Genomic DNA, 19,835 nt, shown 5'->3' on the forward strand with positions numbered 1-19,835 from the left:
GCCAGGAACATTCAGTGTGTGTGTGCAGGGGAATATTTTCATAAGGCAACATCTACACATTCACAGCTTGAATTGATTTATCCAAATCCCACAATACATAAATAATTTAAACCTGTGGGACCATGGAGCAACTTAACTGTGATCAAGTACGTAATAATGCGACCAGACGAACTGAAGACGAAGGAAAAACAAAAAAGGAAAGCATATCCTCCTCGAGCGAGCACAGTTTTATCCACAAAATGACTGAGAATTAAAAATGACTAAAGTGCACAAGGTGCTTGAATCATGGAACAAGCAACACGTATGATTTTTTTTTTTTTTGCTTGAGCAAAAGTTAAGGTTGCTGAAATTTTTTAGTTTACTCTTAATGTGTAAACGTGATCTATAAAGGCGCTCTACTATATACACATGTACAAGCCAGTAGTCTAAAACCTAGGTGGATTTTTCCACAACCAATCAACATAAGGAAACATTGTCTATACGGTTTGGAAACTGAAGAACAATTCTCTACGCTTCTGCACTTTGCTTTTCACAAGATAAAAAATAAAGGTTTCTTCTGAAGCACGCTACATGCCAGCATTTGTAACCCATGTACAACTTTTCTTCCCGTTGCGTCATCATCTTCATGCTTTCTCATGATTCGGCTATACAACATGAAGAATCGGTCAAACCTGTCCAGGCTGACAAGAGAAAACACGTGATCAGAACCTTACGATACACTAAATAATACAGTTTAATAATTCAAACTGTATTTTAGTCAGCCCCAGGAAGGCAGGATGGAAATCAACTCCACTAAATGAGAGTATGTTAAAAACGTGCAGAGATATCAGCAAATACATTTTGGGATTAAACATGTTATCCATGTAAGGACTGTTAGTACAAGTCAGAGGTTCGCTGTGGTTCACATTACTGTGCTTCGAATGATGAACGGCAGTGAGTCAGACGGGCAGAAAAACTGCGACTTAAGTCATTCTAGCTCGGAGCTAATAACAAGTGCCACTGCAGCTCACAAGGCCACAACGCTACAGCACTTTACTGAAAAAAAAAAAAAAAAAAGCTTGCTCAAAGAAAATATTTGATGCAAACTGCAATGTGGCATTCTGCAAGGCCATGTGGCAGCCGGACCAGAAGCTGGTCACCTGTGAACTGTCTGCTCAAGTCGTTTATTTACAAGAGAATGTGACGCAGACCGGTTTATCATTCTGTGCTCATACTGCAGCAAATTCACCTCAACTCTTAAAACAGAAAAGGCAGAAAACTGACATAAGCGTCGCAGTTTCCTGTGTAAATCCAGATTTACTGAGGTAAACGGCCACTGGCAGACGGAAGCAAATTTTTGTTGATCGGAGTGCTGGTGTAAAGTGTTGAAGTGATCCTCCTGCAGGACGGGGGTTAGACTGTCGCAGTCACACTTCAGATGAGGTAGTCCAGACATGTACAGCATGCTTGGCTGAACATTTCTTACTAGGAAAGAGAGATGGAAAGTATTGTATTATGAGTTAAAAAATGTTTTAATAAATACACAAAGTTTGTTAATGCAGTGATTGAACACTCACCATTCTACTAATGTCAGTAGCAAAGGTGACCCCTCTGCTGTGTTTATCCTGGGACCCACTACTGCTGCCTCCAATGGAGTTTCTTCTAATAATACCTAAAACAATTGACATTGGCTGTTTATATACCGTCACATGAAGTTGTCACATTCAGTAGACTGACTAGAAAAATCAAATAAAAGGATGTTTTTCCTTTACCTTGGATTGGCAATATGTCCAAACGCTGCAGGCTGTTCCTGCGGGAGGTGGGGAAACCGCTTCCCTTAGAGAGGCGGCGCTGTCGGCTGGACAGCATAGCAGCAGGAGAGACGATGCCGGGCGGAGGAACCTTGCCCATCTTCTGATACAGCTCCTCAATCTCTTTCTTCTGGGCAGCCTGCAGGGTCTGAACCTCTGTCAGATGTCTAAGGGACAGAAGTGAAAAAAAAAAAAAAATGACACTGACACCTGACATTCTGACAACAACCTTTTGCTGGAGATTCATTTTCAGGGGAATTACCCTTTAGAAAATGTAGATTTTTATCTCAAATCATTATGTCTACACCATAAAAGTTGGTAATGAAAGTCACTGAAATGTGCTCCCCAAATGAATGCTCTCATGTTCTGCCCTATTTAATTCAACCTCACCTTACTGACAATTTCAAAGTGAAATGTGAATATCTTATAAATTGTCTTCCATTAATATAGTTTTTATAGCTGCTTTTGGGTACAGACTGTATTCTGGGCATGTTTGCTGGCATCACTTACTTATCTCTCAGTTCCTGAAGCTCTTCCAGCATTTCTTCATCATCACTGTCTGAGTCATCGGTGCTCACGTAGGGACCGCTCCGGCTGTAAGTCATCATCCATAGATTATGAAGGGCAGTGTTGTACTGTGGGCTGCCCGCCGCCCCATCCCACAGCCTCCCTTCCATCTCAGCAGCCGTCACTGAAAGCCCGCTGTCGGCAGACGTGCCCATCAGGCTGAGGCTCTGCGCTCTCCTCCGACTCCTCTTCCTCGTTCTCTGCCGTTCCCCGACCACCTCTCCCTCCTCCTCCTCCTCGTCCTCCTCTCCTCCGTCATGTTGCTGCTGCTGCTCCTGATGCTCCTGGCTCCCAGCCCACCCCGGCTGCCCGTCCTCCTGATCCTGGAGAACCGCGGCCGACCCTCTGTGAGGATGAGGGTGAGGAGGAGACATGGTGAGCGAGGTGCCCAGGCTTGTCTCAGACTCCCCCTGTTCCTCTGTGCTGCTTTCAGACGGGGTGCTACTCCTCACCTCAGGCTGCAGTGCAGAGGGCACAACAACGACAGGCACAGCAGGCGCAGGAATGTCAATGCTGGGCGTCACCTGGAATCGGCCGACAGTCACCGGTGCAGACTGGACTTCTGTAAGAAAGTAACCTTGATTAAAACCGTTAAAAATAAAATTATTATTACTGAAGAAAGTTTTTGGTAACACTTTAGATTAGGGAGCACATATTCACCATTAACTAGGTCAGCTAAATTGAAAACTAAAATTTCTGGAGTGCCAGCTTTTCAGAAGGCTGTCCAGCCAGTGGGCCGGTCAACCCCTGTACTACTATTTTGTGTTGCATGTACAAATAGATACAAAATGTTATAAATTATTTAGCACTTATTTATTGAAATGGCTGCTAGTTTTGTGCAAAAGAAAGTAACAAAACCACCAACATTCAGGTACATTTGGGTGTAACAGTCACAATATAAACTACATTAAGGTGCACAATAGGCTATTGTGTAGCAAAGTGCCAGAAATAGGCTATGGTTTTATTGGCTTTTTAATAATACATTCATTATTTATGGGTTAATGGACCCTGGGCCGGTCCAAATTGCTAGAAGGGCCGGTTCTGTCCCCCGGGCCTTAAGTTGAATAGCCTGGAACTAGGTGCTTACTAACATGCAAGTGGCATACTAGCCCTTTATTAATAAATATTAAGCACGTATTATCACCTTATGTCACCTAAAATCTTAATTCATGTCGTACTGGAGGTAGAATAAGGTTATGAAGAATAAGGTGTTAATACATGCTTAAAGAGTACTAATAAAGGGCTAATATGCTACTTATATTTGTTAGTAAGCACCTAGTTAATGGTGAATATGTGTTCCCTAATCTAAAGTGTTACCAAGTGTTTTTAATATATTGGTGATATAATCAATAATACTAGTACACTGTAGTACTGACTGACTACAGCTGTGTATCTGGACAGTTAATGTATATAAGTGACAGCCAATCATTGGCTAAAGAGCAGTTCTCATACCTGATTGCAATGGACTGATTATAATCAAATTATGTGTTTCCTTAAAAGAGATCGGTTTTGTATTTGTTTTTTTCCCCTAAAATAGGACAACTCTGTAATATACAATCAACTCACACAATTAATATTTACTTTTTGTTTCAGTACAAGAGGTACATCTAGTGGAGAGATGGATGGATTTCCTAATATGCTACTATACCTGAATTAAATCCTATAAAGAGTTTTAAATTACATGAAGGAGAAGAACTGATAATCGTGATCGAGGGTGTTTTTCTGGTGTCACATTCAAGTCGAGCGCAGAAACAGCCTGAGAGCACTCACATCTGCAGATCATTTTAGGGTATAAAAATCCTGCAGTGTCTCACTTTGCCCACTAAGTGTCCTACTTACAGTAAACACAGCCTGTTTGGGTCTGCGCCCACATTCAACAGAGGGGACTCTGTTGAATGTGGACTTCTGAGGACGGTATAAATACTGACAGGTGTGGATGTGGGAGGAGAGGCCCGTAACGAGCAGAGCTGCTCGCCGATTGGTCCAAGACGGTGGGGAGGATCACAATCACACCTACGTTTGTGTTCACAGCAAATGGGACATTACACTCGAGACTGTTACGCAACAACCCCCCGAGGCACAGCTAATGGACGAGAATGTCGTCGAAAATATGACTGGCAAAGTAAGAGGCGGGGGAAAGTGAAAACAACTCTAAAGACAAATTGACCATGACAAAGACATCAGACTGTATTTAGACCCGATACATTATAAAAATGGAGCAGGACGAGAAAGACTTTGGTTTTCAGCGAATTTGTGTGTATACACAAGCCTGCGTGTGGGTTTGTTTGGGGTGCAAACACAAACCTCATACAGTATGTTATTATCCAGCCCTCTCAGCTGTTGGTTAATAACATACCACGCATTTTGTTTTAACGCAGGGACCAAGGAGAAAACGCAAATGCACACATTCCTTACCAGATTCAGGAGAAGAGACTTCCGGTACTGGGCTACTGCCATTCATCTCGGGTACAAACTGGTGCAATTGTGTGCTGAAGGGTGATAACTAAACAGGAAGAATAAAGACAATTAGTAATATAATCATTGCCAAAGGTATAGTCACCCATGTGTGATCTAATACAAAGAAATATGCAGATGCAGATTCTCATCAACAACCTTCTGAAACTTAATGTTTCAGCTGTTAGTCATGGCAATAAAAATAAAAATGAATCACCACTTAAAATATTTTTTTGTAATTGAATCAACTCATGTGACAGATGTGAGATCAGACTCACAGTGCTTGTGGGGCTCTCTGGCGGCGATGGGGAAAGATCTGACGAAGAGCTTGAACTGGAGACTTGTGGCGTGGATTGAGCCTGAGCTGGAACATGTGATGTGTACGGAGCCACATAATTGTGCAGACTGCCCTCCTGTGCCAGGCCGGGGGGAGTGGAGTATCCGACCTGATAAAGAGGCTCCTGATGAACCAGTGGAGGAGTGGAAGGCAGTGAAGGTGGGGAGGCGAGATGTGGCCAGCTCGGGTAACCGGTCTGTGGAAAACCATCTACGTCCATATGAAGCATATTTTCAGGGCTTTGGTAGACATTGTTCTGTGTTTGGAGGCCCACTGTTGGGTAAGGCAGCTCTACCTGTGGGGCCTGGTAATGTTGTGGGTAATGGTAACCTGTCTGTGGGGCCAAGTGAGGCGGTAATTGGGGGTGATAGCCTGGAAAGGAGGGCATACCCTGGGTGGGCAGGCTTGCAGGAGGGATAAAAGACTGAGCCATGCTCATGGCCATAGAGATGACGTTAGCCAAGGAAAACAGGGGCTGTGTGTGAGGAGGCCACATGTTGGGGTGCTGAGGAGCAGGTGGGGACAGGGTGATGTTCTCATTGCTGTTAGGACTCGGGATCTCACTCTGAGGACCAGGGGAGCTGGGGGCAGGGGAGGGAACAGAAGGGAAGGCGGGGTTGCTGGCCACACGTGTGAGGGGAGGATGCAACCCTGCAGGCTTCGGGGAACCCGGAGAACCTGGGTACGGGAATGGGAAGTGTGTTTGGCCCGCGTGGCCCATGTAGGGCACATGGTAGTGCTGGTGGTGCGGCAGGAGTGACGCAGGATGGTGATGGTGATGGTGCTGGTGGTGAAGCGGAGATCCTGAAAGACAAAGACATAATGACAGTCTTAACCAGTGTAATAATTTACCCCTTTTCAAAGTAACATGACCTAATTACTTGTTATATTAGTGAATTACAAGTTTTAGTAAAAAATCAGATGGCTCAGTTTCCACTGTTTTCTGTGTATTACTTCCAGAATGACCTGCCACATGTGCATGTCATCGTGAGACTGCCTGCCTCTAAAGCACAGACACAGAATGCAATTTAGTAATACAGTTAGTATTATTTTTGCTTAATTATTATAATAGTAATATTTTTTTTTGTAAATTGCAGTCCCTTCCACTGCCCGATGCAAGGTGAAATAATTACATTACACTGATATCATCTTGTTATGATATGAGTAAACATTTTCTTAATGTCTACATTTCATTTGTGCATCAAAACTGCAGGTTGCAGTGGATTATTGGACAAATTAACTTGTCCTTCTTTCCACGTTTGTTCCTTCCCGTTCTTCCTTCAACCCTCCCCCTGCCATGCGGAGCATAAATCTTTCCTGCACTTTCAAATAATGGGGTTTCCATGGTGAACAAAGACATTTTGTTTTAAGCAGTATCCGGACATAATTGCATGTTTAAGCCTCAGCACACTTGCACACTGAGCAAGTGCAAGTGAGCGAGGCTGACGTAGGGCATTTTAGAGGGGTTTAAATCAAACACACGTGTGTGTGCGTGTGTGTGTGTGGGGGGGGGGGGGGGGCACACAACTTTTTTGGTTCTCAGTGTAAAATTAAAGTAATCAGCATCTTTTCTTCATCACTCCTAAGGGAATAGTTTCAGATGCCAGTGTCCTGGCTCCATCCATTGATTTGACTTTTCCCCTCAACAATGGATCCACAGTTGCAAACCACACCTCATGTTCCTGATGATGCAAACCAGCCTCAACTTTTTTTCCATGCTGACGGAAAAACCTAAGGTTAGGCAACACTCTATAACTGTGGCGGGAGGCCATGGGGCAATTGCGAAAGCGACCGTGCAGCGCGCATCCAGCAGAGAGGAGACACAGGACCAGAGAGGATGCAGATGTGCAGATGGCCGCTGAGGCTGCAACAGGGTACATTATGGAGGATATGTGTTCCTAAATTTACTTCAGATGCCCCCTGTCCCCACGGGGAGGAAGACTGAAACAGGGGGGAGGATAAGGCTTGGAATTTCTGTAGGAGTTTGTGCTGCCAAACAGATGTTGCTATCGCAGCACTGAAGCAAAGCTCGGGGGGTTTACAGCAATGGCATTCAAATCTCTTTAAAAGCGAGAAAGCCCCGTTCAGGTGAGGTAATTACCCGAGAGGGCATGCTGCAGAGCGGAGACAGACGGAGGCTTTGAGGTGTAGGGGTGGCGAATGGCGCCATGCGAATGTCAGAACAATACCAACAACACCTCCCCCTGAGAATGTGAGTGGGGGTTTAGTTGAGGTAGCTGAGCTTTGCTTTGAATTATTCCTTTGCCAAAGGACTAACACTTTTTTTCAACGAGCCAAACAGTAAACAATGCTAGGGCTCTTCACGCGGGGGGACTTAAGGGAGGGGACTAAGGGCTATTTACCTGGGGCGTTGTGGAAAGACTGGGAGCGCAAGAGAGGTCGCCCAGATGAAGTAATGTCTGCATTGATGACGTCTCCATTGGGAACCAGTGGAGAGCCTACACTTTGGTTAGCCACAGTGAAGTCTAAGGCAAAACACACGTGCATGGGTAAGATGCTTGTGCACATGTCTGCACATGCAAAAACAAAAAAAAAGGCATGCATAGTAAGATGCAAATACACATGCATATCAATCTGTCATGCAGTGAGTAAGACGGACTTTGTAAGGTTTTTAGATTTGCAAAAAAAAAATCATCATATTGATCTCCTCAAGCATTAGCATCAAATGTCCCCCTCAATCATTGAAACAGGTTAATGAGACTCAGACTTACCAGGCAGAGAAGAGGACGAGTGTGTTCGAGGCAAGGTGTGACTGTGCAGATTAGGCTGTAAAAGAGCACAGTTGATACATTTGAGTCTCCACTTCTGTTCAATACTGGAAAAAAAATAAAATAAAAATCTTCAAACGCACATTTAGTCTCACAGTTGCATTCAAGAGCGGTAGACGCTGAACTAGAGCTGACTGTGTTGTTTTCACAAGCAGAGCTATTGCAGTTTTTTGTTGCTTTCGTAAGGATGACTTTATCTTTTATTTGATAAAAAAAAAAATCCTGGTGGCTTCTGTGACACAGATAAACACATATACCCACACAAGCAGAGCTAATATCTCTAATCCCAGATTATGCATCCTAATCTTAATGATTTCACTGATCCCTGTCACGTCTGTGCTGCTATGAGGTCGACATTGTGGTTTTTCTGTGTAAAGTTTCATTAAATTCTCTGAAATGTGTTATTGACAGTATTCTTTTTTGTCTTTTAAGGATGACTTGTAGTAAATTTGGTGATAGTGTTATCCTGACAGTTAATTGTTTTTAAAGGCTGGTTAAAATGATGAACACATATACCTGCTGAACATCAGCATATCGCATGTTATCACACTGAGGTTAGCATTTAGCTCAAAGAACTGCTATAATAAGAATTGCCTTCCGAGGATTCAGCCACCACATGATTCTCAGAATAGAGCCCCAACCTCAGAGTTACAAGAGCCAGAGCAGAGCATGACTGAACAGTATAGGTCTGTTTCAGCAGTACAGAGCTGACGAGCACAGTCATAATGATTCTTTGGAAGATGGCGGTCGATGTACTGAGTACTGAGTCAGGTACTGGAGAAAAGCCAGCAGAGATTTGTTCAAAGTGGCTCCGGATAATTAAAGTGCCCAAAGGATCAGAAATGGAGCCAAGTTCGAGGGTTTATGGCTCTTATTTGTGTCTTGTCCTACATAAAAAGTCACGTTATACATTATTCACTCCACCGTCCGCAAATATCTTTGACCGTTTTGACGATACGGCACCAGGAGATTGTTGACTTTTTGTTGTGCAGAGTGGCACATATCCAGGCAGAACACAGAGAAACACTTTTCCTTTAGTGGACAAACTGTATCTGATTAGGTCATATCTTGTACAGGGCGGCGCTGTTCTTAACAACTTTTTCCGTCTTCCTGGAAGTCTTGATTTTACAGCTTTACAGAATCTTAAGACAACAAAAACCTAAATCATTTTGCCAATTCAATGTGGGCAGATAAAATGGAAATGTTGTCATAATGTAAGCACTGGAAAGGACCTGTGGTTATGGGAACAAACAACAACGAGTAAAGCTGGAAAAAAAAAAAAAGAGGTATGGGTACACATCTACAAATCACAGGGTTTAATGACATTAGTGCTTTTAGAAACATTATGGCCTAATTGAAAACCACAACCTCAGGTGGCTTTAAGAACACTTAACCTTCTATATATAAGGGCCAGTCTCATGGGGGGTGGAGGGTGTTTTTTCTTCCAGTCTAGGAAGCAGAGCTACAGCTTTATTTGGACACTAAATTTATGGGTCTGCTTTAGAAAAAGGCACCACCACACACACACACACACACTATAGCTGATGTAAATGCATGACAATCAGACAGGAAGGAAAGAGAGGCAGTAATGCAACAGTCCAACTGCTTTAAAATACCAACAAACAAACAACTGAAAGCAGACGATAATTTACACAGTCAGCCACTGTTTGGTTCTCAGCTCAGAAAAGCTATAACGTGGATTACTGGCAAAGAGCAGGTGTCGCTGACCTGTGAGGACGACAGTGAGTTAACGCCGCTGTGGAAAGCAGGCTGAGGGATTCTGTGTCCGTCGGAGTGGACCGGCTGGTCTTTGGACATCAGAGCCTTCGCCCGTTTGATAATGTCGCCCATGCGGTGGATGAAGCCCTCCTTCTCTGACGGCAGGATGAACTCATTGTGCACCTAGATGACAAAAGATAATCCAGATACTTAGCAGTGGACATACTACAATCCAAACATACTCTGTTAGATGTAATTATACTTTAAGCTGTTTAAGATAATTTGAACATCATTGTATACAGTGGGATTCAATAGATTAATGGAGTAAAAGGATGACACAAAAGATGAAAAAAGTACTTTAAAAAGTATTCATGCTTTGCATGTACTTGTCAATCTAACTTACTCCATCCAATCCAAGTTTTTTTGTTACGCACTTTAAAACAAACCACAGTGGACCATAGCGCTGTACAGAATAAATAAAATACATAATAAGTAAAAGGTTCATAAGATCATAAAAAAACACAAGAAGAAATAGCAGCTATACAATAAAATATATGCTTTTTCTCACTGAAAAATACACCATTTAATGAAAATCCACATTACACAGCAGTGTTTTTTTTTTTTTTGCATATTCATGCCGCTCCGAGTGTTGCTGTGAATTGTGGTTAGGGGCGTGGCGACTGTTTCCTGTCAGGACTCCTTGTACAGAGGGAACGACGGGAGCTGCTGCAGCGAAAGCCAAGCGGCTCCCACTGGGCCAGGACTCGTAAACAGAAGCCCAGTGTGTTTACAAAGGCAGGGGGAAAACAGTACGGTCAATGAACAAAGTGTGCTGCCGTACACGCTGGCTCATTACGCCAGCGTGTAAGTGTACGACATGTCTCTCTGCACTCCGGCCTCTAATGAAGCTCAGAGATGACAACAGCAGGACGGGGCCGCTTACCTTCGTCACTCACTCCTTAGTAATTAAAATACGCTACCCGCTAAAGTTAGGATCACCAAACAAAGGCCTGTTGACTACAGGCTGGATACATCATGCATATTATTAGCTGACTTCATTTTTATTTACACTACCATTTAAAAGTTTGGGGTCACCTTATTTTTGAAGGAAAAGCACATAAATATAACATTAAATAATCAGAAATACACTCTATGCATTGTCAATGTGGTAAATATATGGAATATGAGGCCCATTCCCAGTGTTCTAATGCTGCATTGTGTTTGCTAATCGTGTTCGAAGGCTATTGGAGGATTTGAAAACCCTTGTGCAAGCGTGTTAGCACAGTTGAAAACACTGTCTTGACTATATTTTCTATTCATTTTGCAACTCTTTTGATGAATAGAAATGTGACTTTTAATGGAAAACACAAAAAAATTGTACAGGTGAACCCAAACGGTAGTGTATGTTCAAGTAGTTTCTCTTTCCTAAGATGACAAAATTACTACCCAGGGGCCTCACCATGACAGCGGCGATGTCATCGGGGTTGTCTCCATCCAGATCAAACTTGAACGTCACCATCTTGTCATTGTGTGTCTGCAGCTGACACTCCACCACCCGGTCCACTTTATCTGAGAGCTGCAGGGAGGGAGGGTGTCATGTAAGGGGTACTGTTGACTCACTAAAACACTATGCAAACACATGTGAGTCATATGAGACCACTGTGACATATGGCATATTTTATGCGTGTATTGTACTCTTTGTCCTGCTGCCTGTTATGTTTGACCTGTTTGTCTCTGCCTCCAGTAAACAAACCTCTTAAAAGACCGGAGGCTCCTGATCACAGGATAAATATATCTGCGCTTGGTAGGAGAAGCAGCATAGCTAATTATAATCTTGCTTAATTAAGGTGGCGCCTCGCCACTCACAAGTAAAATGCCTGCTGGTTGATTTATTTGTTTACGACGGGCATCAGTTGTAATTCAACATTCGTTTTACCCCTGTGATGCGCAGCCTTGATCGAGCCCTTCTCCGGAACAGCTTCGCAGCAGTTCTCCTTGCAGCCGTCTTCTCTCCCTTCTCAGACGGGCCCTCGTTGCCGTCGCTCAAGCCTGAAGTCACATCAGAGGCGTAGCTGCAAAGACATAACGTGCACACGCTATACTGGTGAGAAACCAAGCCCTTTAAAACCCCTCACTGAAACTTTCCTCCCATAACAATACATCATCCGCAACAGATGTGATTACCTTGGTATCCCATAATAATAAACAGCACTCTTAAATGTCAAATAAAGACTTCATGTGCTGCAGTGGCCTGTCTCATGGGTGTAAACAACAAGTCAAGTTGAACAATACCATTTAGCATGGCCTGTATATAAAGCTGGTGTTCATCAGAATACAGCAACAAGTCCACGTGATATGTTGTATTTACAACGTACAACGAAGAAGTTTTTGTTTTCAGAGAAATGGAGAACATGCCATGCTTTTTTTTTTTTATGAACACACACTTTGGTTCGGCTAATTGCGTCTCCTGGGCATTTTTGGATTACTGTGGTCACAGAGTTGCCTCCGTCCACCTTCTCCAGCACTGGCTGCAAACATTTACTAACATTTACAGGTCTGCTGGTTGGCCTGTGTCCACACGGCTCTATTTAAAAAAATAAATAAATCTTCATAGGTAACCTTAGTGCAACGCTAAGCCTGTTTTTGCGCATAAAAAGAGCATGGAAATAAACAAAGGGCAAACACTTGTGTTGATATTACAAACAATTCTTTCCGTTTCCTGATAAAGGAGATAAAGCAGATAAAATTATGCTCATCATTTTTCCACTGTTTTTTCAGAAGAGGAAGAAAGCAATGATGTTACTATGCTTTTGTTGACTAAAAACTTCAAGAACTAAAAACTATTTTAAAGTAAATAAATCAAATATGAAATCCGTCATTAGTTGTAGCCTTGGTGAGGGTCACAAATAAAGGCAAAAGTGTCATTATGAAACTGATGAAAGCCCTTCAGCGCACACAATCTGCATGTCCATTATCAGCTCTCATGCAGAGAATAAAGGCTCAGTCTCCCAAACATCCCACAAACAAGAAAAAACAGGGCCTCAGCAACATCTGAGACCCAGTTACACAGAAACCCACAAGGGTCCATTCTGCCTCAGTGCAATGAAAACACAGGAGAGCCTGTCGACTGCTTTAAGCTTGTTATCACAGCCCCACACATGTGGAGGAGGAGGAGGAGCGGCACAGGACAGACAGTTCTCTTAGATCTGCACAAATTTTTAAGGTCTCTCACTTTAATAAAGACTGGACTGTTAAGATCAATTGTACCTTGGACGAAAGAAAAAGAGCAGAGTAAGTGGAAAACAGAAAGGCTGAGGAGCTTTACCTGTCCACAGGGGAGCTGAAGCCACTCGGGGTCCCTGAGTTGCCGTGTTCAGTGTTATTGGATACTGCAATACTCTATGAATAGAAAAGATGAATGTGGCGAGATTAAAAACAAATAGAGACTTAAGTTTATGCTATTTTTCTGTCGTTGTGGATGTTCAGTCGCATTGTAAACATCAAACTTCTTAAAGGAGACATATTACACCCTATTTCTCCAAGTTAAACAAGTTCCCTGGTGTCCTAATGAACAAGTCTGTGACATGCTTTGGTCAAAATATCATAAGGATGAAGCACCACAGCAGTTCAATCACCCTGCCAAAACAGCCCTGTTCAGAACGCTCTGTTTAGTAGTATCTCTTTAGGTCCACCTTAAAAAAAACTAAAACTTAACAGACAGGAAATTACATCAGCCACAGAAGCTAGTGGCAGCTAACAGCAGTTAGTATTTGGAAAGGCTCTAGCAGGCACATTGCAGTCATATATAACATCTATCCACTGGACAGGTAAATCCTCTGAGGCTGGAAGTTTGTGTAGGACTCTGTGCTGCACTGTGGAGCCAAGAATAGAACCACAAAAACATGAGTCATCTTTTTTCACACATTGCCAACTGATAGGACCTCCAGAGTCCCAAATATCAGTATTAAAATGATTAAAAAGTTGATTTTGCATAATATGGGACCTTTAAACGGCCAAAAAATATAGCTACTTTTTAAATTATTATTATTATTATTTATTTATTTTTACTAATTTCCAGAGATAAATGTGTTATTCGATCATCAAACAGTGGATCTGAGATGCATGTTTCATTCAGCAGAGGAAGTTGGGATTGAACAAATATAAAAAAAATCAATAAAATGACAAAAAATTGACCTCAAAGTCACTTCCTTCAAACAAAATAAAAGCCATAAACTGCTCTACTGTAGTAAAAGATCTGAAAAAATCATAAAAACAAATTTAAAAAAAATGGGTCAAATATGAATTAAACAAACGCAGGAGCATCATAATGATCGTAAGTTTATTCTTCAATTGACCAAGTGGTAAAAAAAAATGGGTGAAACCGCCCGGTAATTTACTCATACTAGGGTATTATCTCATTCATAACTTCGTATCAGGATGTGTTCATCTTAGTACGACCGATTAACAAAGATTAGTTCAGATTAACAGGCTCTGTAATGCGGCCCACTCACCGAGGAGAAGCGCAGCGCTGGAATGGGGAGACCGTTGACACTCGGGGTGTTGGCGTGCGTGGCGGGAGGGGTCGCTGGCGTGTTAAAGGTGCCGGCCTCCAGCGGATCCTGGAGCCCGGAGGAGCTCAGATCGCCGTCCGTCTCACAGTCAGCTGTTTCAACAATGGATATAAAACCATTAGCATGTGACAAACTGCGTGGGCCCGATTAAACCAACACAGACTGTAGCACGCGCGCAAGCGGGGCTGACACCAGAGTATGACACCAGACTGAGGCATAACACACACATCAATGATGATGACAGCAGTGCAGAAAATTCGGAGACTTTTACTGAAATCATATGAAAAATAACACAATGCTGGTATTTTGGACTAAAAAACATAATATAAAAGACTATTTGTTGGTGTTTGTGTGCGTAAAATAAGAATTACAGGGACTGAATAATTAAGTTATCCATAGACAATGTGCTCTGAGATCTGAAAGGCTTCCTGTTCCGAACAATTGTACAGAAATGATTGATGTGCAGTGTGTGAGATATAATGTGTGTATATAACCTGTACACAAGAGGTCAGAGGTCAGAGGTTTAACACTGACCAATACAAAGGATGATGTAAAAAGTGGTTTAAGACAGTGCTGGGATGTAATGAAGTATATTAAATCTGTCAAGAAATGTTGTGTTATGATTATAGCTCAGAATAATAATGCTAATAATTTGAGTTTTTTTTCTTTAATTTTAAAAAAATATTTAGTAGTTCACAAATGCATTATGTATTAGGAACTGGACTCATGACAACAAACACTGTTTAAACTAGAAAAGCACTCAGAGAGCACAGACCTCCGCCAAGGCAGCTCAGGCCCCCAATGCCCCTCACCGCCGTGACAGATCACGCCCAAAATTTAATCACTTGTTCCTGGTCCCATTGTGGACATTTCCTGAAAATTTAATCCAAATCCATCTGTGACTTTTCGTGTTATGTTGCTAACTAACAGACAGACAATCAAACTCCGGCGAATTATATTGGGGGTTCTCACAGTTAGCAGAAGACAGGCTGTTGTGGCGGATGTGGAAGTGCTGGTCTGCCTCGGGCTCCTCCAGTTCAGCAGGGTAGTTGGAGCTGACGCCAGAGTCCGCAGAGCTTGTGACGGGGGACGCGACGGTGGCTGGAGTCGGTGACTCCGCTGCCACAACGTTGCTGACTTGAGGTGAACGCAGCTGAGGTGACGGGAGCCGATGCTCCGGTTCTTCTTCGATGGCCTCCTGCTCCTGCTTCTTCCTCCTCTCCGCTGCCTGCCGCCTCAGCTTCTCCCTCTGGCGCTTGATGGCGTTGACCCTGTCCCGTATGGCCTTGGCCACGAGCTTGAAGTCCGCCTCGCACACAAAGCCAAGTACGACCTGCATGAGAACGCACAAACCGGTCAGGGCAAAACAGGTGCAAGTAAATATTGCAGGTCCCCAGTGCGCTCCTGCAATATTTAGACAATTCACGCAGGTCTGTCGTATGTAATGACCTGGATACGCATGCCGTGACATCAACAGTCAGTCGTTTGCTTTTGTGTTAACAACATTTAACATTCTATAAATGCACTTTCTGTCAGTTTTGTGTCTTCACAGCCTCCAGCAGAGTGGGCTACTCAACACATAGTCAGATTACAGTGGAACAACGGGACTGGATGTTCTCTTTACTGATACCAAATTTGATCTCGATGAAAACTGCAGCAAAGAGGTAAACAAGACAGGAACCAGCGTGGCTCACATTTTCATTAAAAGTGACCTCTGCAGAGGAGGTTTCTGGAGGGACCGTTTCGTAACGACCAAGAGAGCCATTATATTATTAAAGACGTGACCCCAGTTGCTTCCTGAGACACGCTCTCCCGTTACAAACAGTTGATGATTAAATGTTGAGCTGTGCCCTTGACACACTCAGCGAGGCTTTCGCTTTGCGGTCGGGAGCTCGCTGTCATAACAGCGCTGTCAAAGAAACATAAAGATGCTGGACGCATTAGTGAGGGTGGGGGTCAAGTGTCGCAGGACACATCGCAGAAAGAGAATTTCAGATTTTTGTGATGTGATGTTAGGATCGCTAAAGCTAATATCTGTATGTTTGCGTGAAACCTCTAAAAAATCTTTAATATCCAAGAATATTTAGCAGTTAAGTAATTGTTTACCTTCTATAGCACTAATAGCAGATAGCAGTAATTACTAATTAGTTGAGTGTCTACTTGAATTTCCTTTCGGGATCAATAAAGTATATATCTATCTATCTATCTATCGACTTTGAGCAGTCATCTAATTACATCCCTGTCTATTTAAAGCATCCAGATAAAGACTAGTTAGTTTACAAAGAGGAAATAGATGTCTAATTGTACTAAAACATGAGAGGCGGTGCCACATATCCAGTCCAGAAAACCAGCATAAAAAGCTATCATCATAAATCAAAGTCAGGATGATGTGAGGTTAGCTGAAGTCGCCACTATCTCTTGATCTGGAATCCATTATTCAACTTCCTCACTATTAGCCGCTACAAAGTGGGTCAAGCAAAGCATGTTTGTCCTCACAATACGAGGTCTGTGTGTGCGCACCAGTTATCGGGGCCCTACCATCTCCTGAGCCACCTCCTCGGGCACATCCTTGTAGAGCTCGAAGAGGAACTCGATGGCGTTGTTGTCCTTGTACTTCCCGTGGAGCTTCTTGGTGTCGTCCATGCGCAGCCACAGCTTCAGGCCCGACTTCACCGTGTCGTCCTCCTCCGCCAGCTCCACGTGCACGCCGTTGTTCTCGTGGAAGAACGGGTGTTCCAGGAGGTCCTGAATGGTGTACCTGCAGGAACGGAAGGACGGCACTTAGATACTTTTCCTGCACTCCACCTGGAACCCTTTTAGAGGGAACCCTTTTAAAACCCTTTATTCAGGAAAGGGGTTTTAAAGGGTTCTCTTGATCAAAGTGGTTCTTACTTTTGATTAGTGTTACCAAGAACCCTTGAAAAACCCTTTACAACCTGTCAAGGGTTTTTCAGAAGCAAATGGTTCCAGGTAGAACCTCAGCCTTTGTAGAAGGAACCCTTATTTCTAAGAGTGTAGAAGGTCCAGAGGTTTCTATCATTAAAAGCTGCCTACTCAATACTCAAAAGAAGATATTTGTTTTTTTTCGCTTTCAGCAGCTAATCACAGACATTCCCCTGTGGGAATCACAGTGTGGGCCTTTACAGAAGTAAAAACGATGATAAGTACAGGAAGCGTTATACAAATATAGTTACAAAACAGGCTTTCTATCAGGCCGCAGTGACCTTGCGCGAGTCTTACTCACACTTGCAAGGGTATAAAACGACCTGAGAGAAAACACGGCAGACATGTCTGACTTTACTGTGAGATTCCTTGTTTTCTTGCAACAGACAGCTGTGAATGTTCACGTGAGGCCAAAGTTGCAAAAACTAAAGTGAGAAGCTGCAGCAGCAAACTTTCTCACGTGTGTTTTTCTAAAAGTAGAGTCAAGTAGAAAGCAGGGGAAACGGAACGACGTGAACTTGGAAACAGTCGCCGTGATAACTTGTTTCAATTGTACCTTTCATCTTTGTTCATACGGATGCAGCCTTCGATGATCTCCTTCAGTTCGGGTACTTTGACTTTGTAGAAACTGTCAGGTTTCATTCCCTGCGAGAGGAAAAAAAACTTTTCACATCATCTGTGCAGAGCTACAAATTGTATCAATAAGTAAGAGATGAGCTTCCCTGCTGGCTTTGACTGCCCCTCCCACCTGCACGACATGCTAACATACTCTTCTCTGCTTGGTGACACTTGCCACCATGACATTCTGTTCTGCAATCATGTCAACACTGGAGGAAAACAGTATCTGGAGTTCAGGAAAATGGAAAAACCCCACAGTGTTCTCCTTTTCTGTCGTGACAGCTTTAGCTTTAACGTACCAAAAAGTGCACATGTCACATGTTATTAATATACATATATTACAGCCACAATCACTGATAGGATCTGGATGGGTCTGCAGATACCTAAACAACCAGCTATTAAGAGGATCTGAAGCGAACAGAGAACAGAGGTTTGTTTGTTTAAGCAGTTTTGCCTCTCTGACCTCAGAGTCACCTTCACAATAAATCAGTTTTTTGCAAATCTAATTTGTGGCTCTGCACCTTCCCTGTGGTGACAGAGATCGAGATAAGGGCTCAGGAAATATGCCGTAAGAGTTATTGACTTTGCGTTATCACATTTAATGAAAACAATCGGTGGATTTAGCGCAAAGCCACCACAATTATCTTGCACGATTATAAGGATTAGGCAGAAAATTTGGCTTACAACTGCAGAGCTGTGGCTAAATTGATATGAACACATTTGTTTCAGGTCAGGGGAACCTTAATGCTACAGTAGAGAACAGTGTGTTTTCAGCATTACGCATCCTTGTGTTTCACAATGACATCATTTTTGAACCAGGAAATCCTTATTTCCAGCTGCTCACATGTCAGTGTTTGTCATTTTCTTCGGTTTATATAATGAATAACTGAATCTGCTGTCGTTAAGCAAAAACATCAAATCTGAATGTGCATGTTTGACCTTAATAATGAAAAATAATTACACACTTGTAGCCAGATACTAGAATATTAGTACAGGATATAATCGTTTTTAAATGAGGGGGAGAAGTGCTTAGTAGAACCATACAAGTTCCTCGGCTTGTCCTCATAAAAGAACCCTTTTTGGCTCCAGGTAGAACCTTTTTATAAACATTCCACCTGGGACCCTTTTGGAGGGTTCCATCAAGAACCCTTTTAAAATCCCTTATTCAAGAAAGGGGTTTTAAAGGGTTCTCTGGATCAAAATGGTTCTGGAATCATTAGTGTTACCAAGAACCCTTGAAAAACCCTTTCTTCGGGAAAGGGTTTTTCAGAAGCAAATGGTTCCAGGTAGAACCTCAGCTCCGGTAGAAGAACCCTTTTGGAACCCTTATTTCTAAGAGTGTATATGCTGATCATGTTGTGTGTATGTGTATATATAGGTATTTTACACAAAAACATGCATTCCATCATTCATCAAGTGAAAGTAAACCAGATTTGGCACAAGCCATGGAACATTTACAGACAATTTTGCAAAGAGAAATTATTTCCAAGAATCTGACATTTATATGAATTCTGCCTTTCATATACATACAGAATATATATATATATATATATATGTATATATATGTATACATAAATACCAACAGACTCCAAATACAAGTCAGCATTTTGTGTAAGTCAGTAGTTAATGACACTGCTAAACAAATAAATTGGCACATTTTGTCCACTTTTTAAACAGTTAACATAAATAACTAAGAGGAGAAGTACAGCTAATGTGATTTTTCCTAGTTTTTCCGACTGCGCATGAAACATTATGACGCCGTCTAGTTTCTGCAGGAGCCAGAGACCCGCTACGACTTGTTGGCATTGTCACTCTCTCACTTTCCAGCCTCCGTCAGACTCATGTTTGCTTTGCATAGGTGACACTCGAGAGAGAGAGAGAGAAAGTGCGTTCTTTGTGGAGCAAAGCATGAGACACAGTTTTCCAAAACATATAATTCTGCCGTCGCCTGCTTTTTGCCCACTATGACGTAACTCAACTACTGTAATGCTACACTCTTTAAAGTCACTACTGTGCTTCTGGCGGACTTATTTCCACCCTTAAGATG

At 42.6% G+C, this 19,835-nt stretch overlaps 1 protein-coding gene across 1 annotated transcript in view; it reads right to left on the reverse strand.

Annotated features, from left to right (window-relative positions):
- Nucleotides 1-1,324: 1,324 nt before the first annotated feature.
- wnk4a (WNK lysine deficient protein kinase 4a) overlaps nucleotides 1,325-19,835 on the reverse strand; it is a gene marked incomplete at its 5' end in the record, with an annotated part of 36,469 nt that continues 17,958 nt past the window's right edge. The window contains 16 exons of the mRNA XM_083903476.1: nucleotides 1,325-1,464; nucleotides 1,557-1,651; nucleotides 1,752-1,957; nucleotides 2,301-2,919; nucleotides 4,773-4,860; nucleotides 5,090-5,952; nucleotides 7,512-7,634; nucleotides 7,881-7,935; nucleotides 9,666-9,839; nucleotides 11,116-11,232; nucleotides 11,593-11,728; nucleotides 12,982-13,055; nucleotides 14,168-14,319; nucleotides 15,200-15,560; nucleotides 16,766-16,985; nucleotides 17,727-17,815. Of these exons, the coding sequence (XP_083759602.1) occupies nucleotides 1,462-1,464; nucleotides 1,557-1,651; nucleotides 1,752-1,957; nucleotides 2,301-2,919; nucleotides 4,773-4,860; nucleotides 5,090-5,952; nucleotides 7,512-7,634; nucleotides 7,881-7,935; nucleotides 9,666-9,839; nucleotides 11,116-11,232; nucleotides 11,593-11,728; nucleotides 12,982-13,055; nucleotides 14,168-14,319; nucleotides 15,200-15,560; nucleotides 16,766-16,985; nucleotides 17,727-17,815 (3,375 nt within the window). The 3' untranslated portion in view covers nucleotides 1,325-1,461. The remainder of the gene's footprint in view (nucleotides 1,465-1,556; nucleotides 1,652-1,751; nucleotides 1,958-2,300; nucleotides 2,920-4,772; nucleotides 4,861-5,089; nucleotides 5,953-7,511; nucleotides 7,635-7,880; nucleotides 7,936-9,665; nucleotides 9,840-11,115; nucleotides 11,233-11,592; nucleotides 11,729-12,981; nucleotides 13,056-14,167; nucleotides 14,320-15,199; nucleotides 15,561-16,765; nucleotides 16,986-17,726; nucleotides 17,816-19,835) is intronic.

This window comes from Microchirus variegatus, assembly GCF_963457635.1.
Source record: "Microchirus variegatus genome assembly, chromosome: 17".
Lineage (NCBI taxonomy): Eukaryota > Metazoa > Chordata > Actinopteri > Pleuronectiformes > Soleidae > Microchirus > Microchirus variegatus.